Raw genomic sequence first — 12,696 nt, 5'->3', positions numbered from 1 at the left:
GGCAGCATGGTGGCACAGTGGTTAGCACTGCTGCCTCACAGCACCAGGGACCCGGGTTCGATTCCCGGCTTGGGTCACTGTCTGTGTGGAATTTGCACGTTCTCCCTGTGTCTGTGTGGGTTTCCTCCGGGTGCTCCGGTTTCCTCCCACAGTCCAAAGATGTACAGGTTAGGTGGATTGGCCATGCTAAATTGCCCCATAGTGTCAGGGGACTGGCTAGGGTAAATGCATAGGGTTGTGGGGATAGGGCCTAAGTGGGATTGTGGTTGGTGCAGACTCGATGGGCTGAATGGCCTCCCTCTGCACTGTAGGATTCTATGATCCTAAATGCTTCATCCCAGTCAATATCCTGGTGAACTTCCTCTGTAATCCCTCTAGTGCAATCACATCTTTCCTATAGTGAGGTGACCAGAACTGCACACAGTACTCCAGCTGTATATAGAACATAGAACAGTACAGCACAGAACAGGCCCTTTGGCCCATGATGTTGTGCCGAGCTTTATCTGAAACCAAGATCAAGCTATCCCACTCCCTATCATCCTGGTGTGCTCCATGTGCCTATCCAATAACCGCTTAAATGTTCCTAAAGTGTCTGACTCCACTATCACTGCAGGCAGTCCATTCCACACCCCAACCACTCTCTGCGTAAAGAACCTACCTCTGATATCCTTCCTATATCTCCCACCATGAACCCTATAGTTATGCCCCCTTGTATTAGCTCCATCCACCCGAGGAAATAGTCTTTGAACGTTCACTCTATCTATCCCCTTCATCATTTTATAAACCTCTATTAAGTCTCCCCTCAGCCTCCTCCGCTCCAGAGAGAACAGCCCTAGCTCCCTCAACCTTTCCTCATAAGACCTACCCTCCAAACCAGGCAGCATTCTGGTAAATCTCCTCTGCACTCTTTCCAGCGCTTCCACATCCTTCTTATAGTGAGGTGACCAGAACTGCACACAATATTCCAAACGTGGTCTCACCAAGGTCCTGTACAGTTGCAGCATAACCCCACGGCTCTTAAACTCCAACCCCCTGTTAATAAAAGCTAACACACGATAGGCCTTCTTCACAGCTCTATCCACTTGAGTGGCAACCTTTAGAGATCTGTGGATATGGACCCCAAGATCTCTCTGTTCCTCCACAGTCTTCAGAACTCTACCTTTGACCCTGTAATCCACATTTAAATTAGTCCTACCAGAATGAATTACCTCACATTTATCAGGGTTAAACTCCATTTGCCATTTTTCAGCCCAGCTTTGCATCCTATCTATGTCTCTTTGCAGCCTACAACAGCCCTCCACCTCATCCACTACGCCACCACTTCAGATAGGTGAAGTGGTGGAGTAGTGGATGAGGTGGAGGGCTACTCCACCACTTCAGATAGGTACCTGACAACATTCTGTACAGCTCCAAAATAACCTCCTTGCTCTTATACTCCATGCTGTTATAAAGCAGATGTTGATCCCCCCACTCTGAGAACTATCACAAAAACACCCAAAGAGGAGTACCTCACCTTATAATCTGTAAAAAGTGTGTGTGACGTGGTGTGACCTGCTCTTCAGCAACACCTAGTGGTTAAATACAAAATAAATTCCTGGCACCCACTATAAAATCAACACGTAACAATTTACTTATCTAACTAACAGTGAGCAAATTAACTAAACTATTAACAAACCAAATAAATCCCTTCTATTAACTATTCCCAAATAAAACACGATTCTAATGGTACGCTGTTCAAATAAATATAATTCCCACTCATTAACAAAATAGAATCGAGTCACTCTCTAACTTACAACCAGGTTTTGTGTCTTCTGGAATATTCTGGGTCTTCTCTGTTGATTCTTCTGTCTGGAACTTCTTTCTTCTTTGCTACCTTTGCTATCTGGATGGTGCTCTCTCTAAGACATAGATGAAGCTATGAGAGCCAGTGATTCTTTCTCTCTCTCTGAGAGCTGAGAGCTGTTAGCTCTGGCAGATGGCAGTTTCTCTCTCCTCTTTGTCCCACTGCCCCTTCTCTTGTACCTGTGATGAGATAGGTATGAACAGGTATTTTGTGTCGGTCTTCACAGTGGAAGACACAAATGACATGCCAAAAATTGATGACAGGAAGGCTATGGCAGGTGAGGACCTAGAAACTATCATTATCACGAAAGAGGAAGTGTTGGGCAAGTTAATGGGGCTAAAGGTAGACAAGTCTCCTGGCCCTGATGGAATGCATCCCAGGGTTCTAAAAGAGATGGCGGGAGAAACAGCAAATGCACTAGTGGTAATTTACCAAAATTCACTGGACTCTGGGGTGGTTCCCGCAGATTGGAAAACAGCAAATGTGACGCCACTGTTTAAAAAAGGAGGTAGACAAAAGACGGGTAACTATAGGTCGGTTAGCTTAACTTCTGTAGTAGGGAAAATGCTTGAATCTATCATCAAGGAAGAAATAGCGAGATGACTGGATATAAATTGTCCCATTGGTAAGACGCAGCATGGGTTCATGAAGGGAAGGTCATGTTTGACTAATCTGTTGGAATTCTTTGGGAACATTACATGGGGAACCTGTGGATGTGGTGCATCTGGATTTCCAGAAGGCATTTGACAAGGTGCCGCACCAAAGACTGCTACATAAGATAAAGGTGCACGGTGTTACGGGTAATGTATTAGCATGGATAGAGGATTGGTTAACTAGCAAAGGCAGAGAGTGGGGGTAAATGGGTGTTTTTCTGGTTGGTGATCAGTGACGAGTGGTGTGCCTCAGGGATCGGTGTTGGGACTGCAATTGTTTACGATTTACATAGATGATTTGGAGTTGGGGACCAAGTGTAGTGTGTCAAAATTCGCAGATGACACTAAGATGAGTGGCAGAGTAAAGTGAGCAGAGGATGCTGAAAGTCTGCAAAGGGATATAGATAGTCTAAGTGAGTGGTGAGGGTCTGGCAGATGGAGTACAATGTTGGTAAATGTGAGGTCATCCATTTTGGTAGGAATAACAGCAAAATGGACTATTATTTAAATTGTAAAAAATTGCAGCATGCTGCTGTGCAGAGGGACCTGGGTGTCCTTGTGCAAGAATCTCAAGGAGTTGGTTTGCAGGTGCAGCAGGTAATTAAGAAGGCAAATGGAATTTCGTCCTTTATTGCTAGAGGGATGGAGTTTAAAAACAGTGAGGTTATGTTGCAGCTGTATAAGGAGCTGGTGAGGCCACACCTGGAGTACTGTGTACAGTTCTGGTCTCCTTACTTGAGAAAGGATATACTGGCACTGGAGGGGGTGCAGAGGAGATTCACTAGGTTGATTCTGGAGTTGAGAGGGTTGGCTTATGAGGAGAGACTGAGTAGACTGGGGCTATACTCATTGGAATTCAGAAGAATGAGGGGAGATCTTATAAGATTATGAAGGGAATAGATAAGATAGAAGCAGGGAAGTTGTTTCCACTGGCAGGTGAAACTAGAACTAGGGGGCATAGCCTCAAAATAAGGGGAAACAGATTTAGGACTGAGTTGAGGAGGAACTTCTTCATACAAAGGGTTGTGAATTTGTGGAATTCCCTGCCCAGTGAAGCAGTTGAGGCTACCTCATTGAATGTTTTAAGAAAAGGATAGATACATTTTTGAACAGTAAAGGAATTAAGGGTTATGGTGAGCGGGCGGGTAAGTGGAGCTGAGTCCACGAAAAGTTCAGCCATGAACTTATTGAATGGCGGAGCAGGCTCGAGGGGCCAGATAGCCTACTCCTGCTCCTAGTTCTAATGTTCTTATGTTAGAAACATAGAAAAACTACAGCACAAAAAGGCCCTTCGACCCACAAGTTGTGCCCGACACATCCCTACCTTCTCGACCTACCTATAACCCTCCATCCTATTAAGCTCCATGTTCTTATATCAATATTTCCCACAATAGGATTGGTTCTAGGTTGTCAAAACCATCAGATTCAAATTTAATAGGTTTTTGGTATCTAAGTGCCTGATTCAAATTGATTGGCTAAATTCAAAAAATTCAAAAGCCCGTTGCCTTGGTAAAACTGCTGCTTGGCCTTTCAATACAAATGTTTCAGTTTGGGCTCTCTGTGTATGTGCATTTTAAATCTCTAAGCACAGCAACAGCACTATCTTTTAAAGAGACACGCAATGCTTCCCCCCCCCCCCCCCCCATCCCCCCCACCCCCCCGGGGCACTTTACAATTTTACAAACACGAAATTCTAACATCCTACCTCCCGATCTCCAATTACTCTCCCCAACTTCGCAACAATGCCACGACTGATAACAGCAAGTGTCCCATATCCCTTCTTAACTACCCTATTAACCCGCTCTGCTGCCTTCAGGGATCTGTGAAGAAGAACCCCAAGATCGATCTGTTCCTGTGAGCTTCCTGGTGTCCTACCATTCATTAAATATTCCCTTGTCTTGTTACTTCTTTCAAAGTACTTCAGCTCGCACTTATCAGGGTTAAATAACATCTGCCACAGTTCTGCCCATATTGCCTTCTACCAGGCTGTGAAACTGTGAATTTGGAAGGTGCTGTACCTTCAATCATTGCCTTAAATGTGGAGCCCATAGCCGCACGCCATGCTCCAAATGTGCTCTTTAGATTGCTACACAGTTCATGCTTAACCATTAGAGATCACACAGACAAGAAGTGGGACAAAGAATTTTACTGAGTGCTCTTCCTTTTTCTCCAACCTTTCCAGAGCCAGCTCTTTATGCATTTGACCAACTATTCCGTCAACAAGCACAACGAGAACTTTGAACGGGATGAGGAAGCGGACAGGGGCAGCAAGCGATCGATCAGGTGGTTCACTGAATTCCTCCGCACCAACGATTACGATGTGGCCAAATTCTGGAATGATGTCTCTGTACGTATCCACAAGACTTCCATTTCCCTTTCACCATTCACAATATCAGGATGATCTAAGCTGCGTTAGAGCGAATGAAGTGCTTTTGAAGGGCAGTAACTGTTGTAATGTAGGAAACAAGCCCACCAAGCTGTGCACAGCAAGCTCCCACAAATGGCAATGTGATAACGACCAGGTAACCACTTTATCTGTGATGCTGGTTGAGGGATAGAATTTGAGCAGGACACTGTGGATGGGATGCCTGTGGCGCAGTGGGTTAGTGGCCCTGCCTCTGAGCAAGAAGCTCCAGATTTGAATACCACCCCAGGACTTGCTGGCCAAGGAAGATGCGTCCATAACGCGATCAAGCAGGTTGAGTGTCAACCTGCAAATCCTTCCCACACGCCAATGGCTGGCGGTAAGAGCGGGAGAAACTTTTGGTCAGTCACGCTTGATGTGGAGTGGCTCCCCCTCAAGCTATAACTCCCTGGCGACAGACTAGCACCCTGTTGCATGAAGTACTAACTATGGAAACAGATGAAAGTCTGCCTTAGTCCACCACTCGGTGTGGGAAGGGAGATGCAATTGGAGAATTCTCCTGCTCTCTTTGATGTAGTCTTGTCCTCCTGAGAGAGCAGACATGGCCTCGATTTAATATCTCATCTGTAAGAAGCTTCCTCTGACTGTGCAGCACTCCCTCAGTACTTCACTGGAGTATCAGTCGGAATTTCTGTGCTCACACCTCTGGAGTCGTAATTGTCTGAACCAGAGACAAGAGTGCTGTGGACCGCAGTACGGCTGATGCATTTAATGTTTAAAATCAGTGTCATCCCAGCATAGAGTTGATGTCAATGGGAATAGGACAATGGAAATTCTCCCCTGTGTTCCACCAGACCTATCCTCTTCTTCCCGATATTGACTGTTGGTGAGGTACGTTTCTATTTAAGCCAGCGGGTCTCCAGCTCCTTGTTGATTTGGCCTTCCCGTGTAAACTCAGACATTGAGCAGGATTTTCCTCCCTCTTCACGGCTCTCCACTTGTCCCGAAATTTTTCAACATCCTCTTCCTGACACAAAGTACTCGTGAAGTATTACTGTGAAGTTACTTCCTCAGGAGTCCTCTGTTTAAGAAAGGGAATAGAAATGACCCTGGTAATTATAGGCCGGTTAGTCTTACTTCGGTGGTCGGTAAGTTGATGGAAAAGGTCCTTAGGGATAGAATTTACGACCATTTAGAAAGATGCAGCTTAATCCAGGATAGTCAGCACAGATTTGTGAAGAGCAAGTCTTGCCTTACAAATTTGATAGAATTTTTTGAGGAGGTAACTAAGTGTGTAGATGAAGGTAGTGCAGTTGATGTCATATACATGGATTTTAGTGAGGTGTTTGATAAAGTCCCCCACGGTCGGCTTATGAAGGAAGTAAGGATGTGTGGGTTAGAGGGAAGTTTGGCCGATTGGATAGGTAACTGGCTACCTAACAGAAGACAGAGGGTGGTGGTGGATGGAAAATTTTCAGACTGGAAGCCGGTTACCAGCGGAGTGCCACAGGGATCAGTGCTTGGTCCTCTGTTATTTGTAATTTTTATAAATGACTTGGAGGAGGGGGCTGAAGGGTGGATCAGTAAATTTGCTGATGACACCAAGATTGGTGGAGTAGTGGATGAGGTGGAGGGCTGTTGTAGGCTGCAAAGAGATATAGATAGGATGTAGAGCTGGGCTGAAAAATGGCAAATGGAGTTTAACCCTGACAAATGAGAGGTGATTCATTTTGGTAGGACTAATTTAAATGTGGATTACAGGGCCAAAGGTAGGGTTCTGAAGAATATAGAGGAACAGAGAGATCTTGGGGTTCATATCCATAGATCTCTGAAGGTTGCCACTCAAGTGGATAGAGCCGTGAAGAAGGCCTATAGTGTGTTGGCGTTCATTAACAGGGGGTTTGAGTTTAAGAGCCGTGGGGTTATGCTGCAACTGTACAGGACCTTGGTGAGACCACATTTGGAATATTGTGTGCAGTTCTGGTCACCTCACTACAAGAAGGATGTGGAGACACTGGAAAGAGTGCAAAGGAGATTTACCAGGATGCTGCCTGGTTTGGAGGGTAGGTCTTATGAGGAAAGGTTGAGGGAACTTGGGCTTTTCTCTTTGGAGCGGAGGAGGTTGAGAGGAGACTTGATAGAGGTTTATAAGACGATGAGGGGGATAGATAGAGTGAACGTTCAAAGACTATTTCCTCGGGTGAATGGAGCGGTAACTAGGGGGCATAACTATAGGGTTCATGGTGGGAGATATAGGAAGGATGTCCGAGGTAGGTTTTTTACTCAGAGAGTAAATTGGATAGGCACATGGAGTACTTCGGGATGATAGGGAGGAAATAGCTTGATCTGGGTTTCAGACAAAGCTCGGCACAACATCGTGGGCCGAAGGGCCTGCTCTGTGCTGTACTGTTCTATGTTCTACTGTGAAAACCCCCTTGCCGCCACACTGGGGTTTCCTCCAGGTGCTCCAGTTTCCTCCCACAGTCCAAATGGGGTAGCACGGTAGCACAGTGGTTAGCACTGCTGCCTTGCAGCGCCAGGGACCCGGGTTTGATTCCTGGCTTGGGTCACTGTCTGTGTGGAGTCTGCACGTTCTCCCCGTGTCTGCGTGGGTTTCCTCCGGGTGCTCCCACATTCCAAAGATGTGCGGGTTAGATTGATTGGCCATGCTAAATTGTCCCTTAGCGTCCCGGGAAGTGATCACCCTCTATGTCCCTCGTAGGTCCCATCCTGCCTCTTTCTACCCATTTACTATCACAGATTTTTGGGTTCCCTGTTACGTTGACTACCATTCTAATCTCATAACCTCAGTTTGCCAGTCTTACTTTCCTCTTCACTTCCCGCCTGAACATTACTTTAAGCTGCCTCTTGTTGGAAGAATGCTCCTGACATGCTTCATAAACTCTTTTGATTTTGGTTTTATCAAACTCTCTCTCTCCCTCATCATCCAAGGAGCCTAGACTTTGGCCCCTCTGGCATTTCCCTTGATGGAATTGTACACTAGCCGATATCTAAAGCATCTGCTCCTTAAAGATTGCCCAGTTTTCCATTCTGGTATTTCCTGTTGGTGTTTGGTTCCACTCTACCCTGACCAGTCACGGCTCAGTGGTGGCATTTTCCTGAGATAGTTGTTTGATTCCCCCACCCGATCTAAGCTGCCACTCCGGGGAATGCTGAGGATGTTGCATTGCAGATGATACATTAAACCAGGACCTGCTCTGGTGGATGTAAATGATCTGATGACCACTATTTCGATGGAGAACAGGCAAGGTCTCTGCAGCAATATCCCTCACGCAATATCAATAAAAGAGATTATCTGGCCATTATTGCATTCCTGGTTGTGGGATCATGCTGTGCATAAATTGGTCCGACAAAAGCTTCAAAGGTACTGGTTCACTGGTTGCAAAGCATTTTGGGACATGCTGAGATTGCTGTATCAATACAGTTTCTTTCTTTAATGGGACATTCTTCTCTCCCAGGATCTAGTTGTGAAGACATTGATTGTGGCAGAACCTCATGTCCTGCATGCCTACCGCATGTGTCGACCTGGGCAGCACCCGGGCAGCAACAGCGTCTGTTTTGAAGTTCTGGGCTTTGACATTATTTTGGACAGGAAGTTGAAACCCTGGCTCCTGGAGGTGAGTGTACTTTCCCTTGCAGCTGCACTGGCGCCTCTGCATTGGATTCATGTTCAACTCTGAACGACACGACCAGCTGAATCAGAGGAGAGCCTGTTATTACCGAGCCATGCCAACATATATTTTCACTTCCAGTGGAAAACGCAGTGTGAAAACCTTCTCCCTGCTCCCCGTGTCTGCGTGGGTTTCCTCCGGGTGCCCCAGTTTCCTCCCACGGTCCAAAGATGTGTGGGTTAGGTTGATTGGCCATTCTAAATTGACCCTTAGTGTCAGGGGGATTAGGAGGGTAAATATGTGGGGTTACGGGAATAGGGCCTGGGGTGGGATTGTTGTCAGTGCAGACTCGATGGGCCGAATGGCCTCCTTCTGTACTGTGGGGATTCTATGAGTGGGGAAGCTGGAAAGACAGCTTTTATTTAAGTTTAAAGAGGCCAGTCCCCCTGCAGAACAGCTGGATATCTCCGATGGAACCCAGTTTGGGAAACAATGTGCAAGCAGTGTCGTTCTGAGATGTAGCCTTTACCAGGTGCTGCAGAGTATCTGAATTTATATAAATGGGTGTGTCCTGATAAGAGAGGATGAATGTTCCAGGCAAACTGAGACTCCAGCGTTAGGATTCATACATCACCTTGCTGAGGGTGATTTAAACATTGTGACGGGACAGACTGGCCAAAACAAATTGGTGAAGTAACCTTTTCAAACAGGGTCACAGATGTGTACAGCATGGAAACAGGCCCTTCAGCCCAACTTGTCCATGCCGCCCAGTTTTTACCACTAAGCTAGTCCCAATTGCCCCCGTTTGGCCCATATCCCTCTATACCCATCTTACCCATGTAACTGTCTAATTGCTTTTTAAAAGACAACATTGTACCCGCCTCTACTACTGCCTCTGGGAGCTTGTTCCAGACAGTCACCACCCTCTGTGTGAAAAAACTGCTCCTCTGGACCCTTTTGTATCTCTCCCCTCTCACCTTAAACCTATGCCCTCCAGTTTTAGGCTCCCCTACCTTTGGGAAAAGATATTGACTATCTAGCTGATCTGTGCCCCTCATTATTTTATAGACCTCTATAAGATCACCCCTCAGCCTCCTACGCTCCAGGGGAAAAAGTCCCAGTTGAAATATTCAAGTATTATTTTTCACAACATGCTTTGAAATATTTTATTTCCTTTCTTCTCTACCTCTCAACTTCCCCCCCCCCCTCCCACCCACCCAGATTAACCGTGCTCCTAGCTTTGGAACAGATCAAAAGATAGACTTTGAAGTTAAGAAAGGAGTTCTGGTCCATGCACTGAAGCTACTTAACATACGGTAAGTTAGAATTAAAATTCAAAGCCACATAATAATCTGAGCTGTGTTGACAATTAAAAAAGATGATTGGCTTACTTTTGAAACAAGTGGTGGAATATTCCGGTCCTGCTGAAGTCAACGGGGAATTAAATGGATCTCCGCATGTGCCAGAGGAAACCAACCGCGGGCCAAATGTTTGGGTGAAGGATTCTAATTCCTGACATCTCAGAGACACAGAGGGTCAGGCAGTGTGAAAGACAGAAATAGAGAGGAAGGTTGAGAGACGTTTTACTTTCTCATTGTAATTTGATTTTGTGCTGGTTAGGTGCATTGGCCATGCTAAATTCTCCCTCAGTGCAACCGAACAGGTGCCAGCGACCCGGGTTTGATTCCCGGCTTGGGTCACTGTTTGTGTGGAGTTTGCACATTCTCCCCATGTCTGTGTGGGTTTCTTCTGGGTGCTCCGGTTTCCTCCCACAGTCCAAAAGATGTGCAGGTTCGGTGCATTGGCCATGCTAAATTCTCCCTCAGTGTACCCGAACAGGCACTGGAGTCTGGTGACTAGGCGTTTTTCACAGCAACTTCATTGAAGTGTTAATGTAAGCCTACTTGTGACACTAGTAAATATACATTACTCTTCATAAAGACATATTTGGTCATAAACGCTTTTGGAAAATCTTCTGAGATGATGAACAGAAACGCAAATCTTCCATTTCTTAAAAAACAAAGCAACCTTTTTTATTCCTAAGTGCAGTTCTTTATATTTGCCCAGATTTGCCAGATGTGGGTGGCATGGTGGCATAGTGGTTAGCACTATTGCCTCATGGCACAAGGGACCCGAGTTCGATTCTTGACTTGGGTCACTGTCTGTGCAGAATCTGCGTGGGTTTCCTCCGGGTGCTTGGTTTCCTCCCACAGTCTGAAAGATGAGCTGGTTAGGGTGTACTGGCCATGCTAAATTCTCCCTCAATGTACCCGAACAGGTGCCGGAGTGTGGTGACTAGGCGGTTTTCACAGTAACTTCATTACAGTGTTAATGTAAGCCTACTGGTAGAACATAGAACATAGAACAGTACAGCACAGAACAGGCCCTTCGGCCCACGATGTTGTGCCGAGCTTTATCTGAAACCAAGATCAAGCTATCCCACTCCCTATCATCCTGGTGACACTAATAAATAAACTTTTAACTTATAAAACTTTCTTTTTAAAACAACGAAAGGTTGAATTTTAAATGCAAATAACATTTTTTGAAGGAAACTGATGCGGGGAGGTAAAGTGTGAGGGGAAGAGGAGGGTGGGAACTTATTGAGGGTTAATGAGTTACAACCTACTGCTACCGAGACCCAGAGGGGAAAATGGGATTGGGGGCATAATGGATGGAGAGTATGGTTCGGCTGAGTGATCGCTGAGCAAGTGGAAGGGAGGATGATAGGAAAGGGAATTGTTTGTGGGAAGGTTCATGGGTTGGTAGGATTGACATTGGGAGTTAGAGACTGGGGGAGGGGTGGCGGGGGAGCAGATATGTGGGGGTTCTCTGGACAACATTTCCCTTGTCACACTCACCCCAAATGCAGCCCGCCATTCGTGGCAGCTTTATCTTCACATTCCCCTATTCCTCCAACCCCGGAGGGAAAGACGAGAGAAGACAAGTTCAGGAGATAAAGTCACAAAATAGAGAGATGGAATGAGAGGAGGAGAGAAAGCACCATGAAGAGAGCAGAGAGAGGTAAAAGAAAGAAACTGAGACAGAGGGAGAGACGGACAGAGGGTGGGACAGACAGAGGGAGAGACGGACCGAGGGAGAGACGGACCGAGGGAGAGACGGACCGAGGGAGAGACGGTCAGAGGGAGAGACGGTCAGAGGGAGAGACGGACAGAGGGGAGACGGACAGAGGGAGAGACGGACAGAGGGAGAGGGAGAGACGGACAGAGGGAGAGAGAGAGACGGACAGAGGGAGAGAGAGAGACGGACAGAGGGAGAGAGAGAGACGGACAGAGGGAGAGAGAGAGACGGACAGAGGGAGAGAGAGAGACGGACAGAGGGAGAGAGAGAGACGGACAGAGGGAGAGAGAGAGACGGACAGAGGGAGAGAGAGAGACGGACAGAGGGAGAGAGAGAGACGGACAGAGGGAGAGAGAGAGACGGACAGAGGGAGAGAGAGAGACGGACAGAGGGAGAGAGAGAGATGGACAGAGGGAGAGAGAGAGACGGACAGAGGGAGAGAGAGACAAGGCAGAGGGAGAGAGAGAGACAAGACAGAGGGAGAGAGAGAGACAAGACAGAGGGAGAGAGAGAGACAAGACAGAGGGAGAGAGAGAGACAAGACAGAGGGAGAGAGCAAGAGAAGACAGAGGGAGAGAGAGAAGACAGAACGGAGAGAGAGACAAGACGGGGAGAGAGAGACAAGACAGAGAGAGAGAGACACAGAAGGGAGAGAGAGGAACAGAAGGACACAGAGAAAAAAGGAGAGTGACAGAAATAGAGACAGAGACAGAAATGGAGAGAAAGCGAAAGAGAAATGGAGAGAAAACAAGAAAAAGAAATGGAGAAGAAAATTGTGAGAGAATGATCTTATTTTAAAACCTCCCGAATGTGTAACCAATGGATAATAACTACTAATGTATTAAAAATATTTAGCTGTGAACACTTCCTGCTTATGCAACTTTACTCTCAACCTTCCTGTTTCACATTTGTGTTGAGTTTTCCCAGTAAGAATTCCCATGCCAACATTTGCAATGGAAACTAACCTATGTAAACATGTCACATTGTAATTGCACCCTCCAGCCATTGGCAGCACTGTAGCACCTCAGCTTTTCATCATCATGCTGTAATTACAGTACAGGAAAAGGCCATTCGAACCCTAGCAAAACCTACTCTTTTAAAAAATGGGTTGTCTCACCATCTTCA

General features: G+C 46.4%; 1 protein-coding gene across 1 annotated transcript in view; it reads left to right on the top strand.

The window, feature by feature from the left end:
* The window catches only part of ttll7 (tubulin tyrosine ligase-like family, member 7), a 163,609-nt gene that overhangs the window by 54,690 nt on the left and 96,223 nt on the right, over positions 1-12,696 (top strand). Inside the window, exons 7-9 of the mRNA XM_078218982.1 lie at positions 4,679-4,843; positions 8,341-8,499; positions 9,715-9,809. Coding sequence (XP_078075108.1) covers positions 4,679-4,843; positions 8,341-8,499; positions 9,715-9,809 — 419 coding nt within the window. The remainder of the gene's footprint in view (positions 1-4,678; positions 4,844-8,340; positions 8,500-9,714; positions 9,810-12,696) is intronic.

The sequence above is a fragment of the Mustelus asterias genome, chromosome 8 (assembly GCF_964213995.1).
Source record: "Mustelus asterias chromosome 8, sMusAst1.hap1.1, whole genome shotgun sequence".
Taxonomy (NCBI): domain Eukaryota; kingdom Metazoa; phylum Chordata; class Chondrichthyes; order Carcharhiniformes; family Triakidae; genus Mustelus; species Mustelus asterias.
This window is presented reverse-complemented; position numbering and strand designations above follow the sequence as displayed.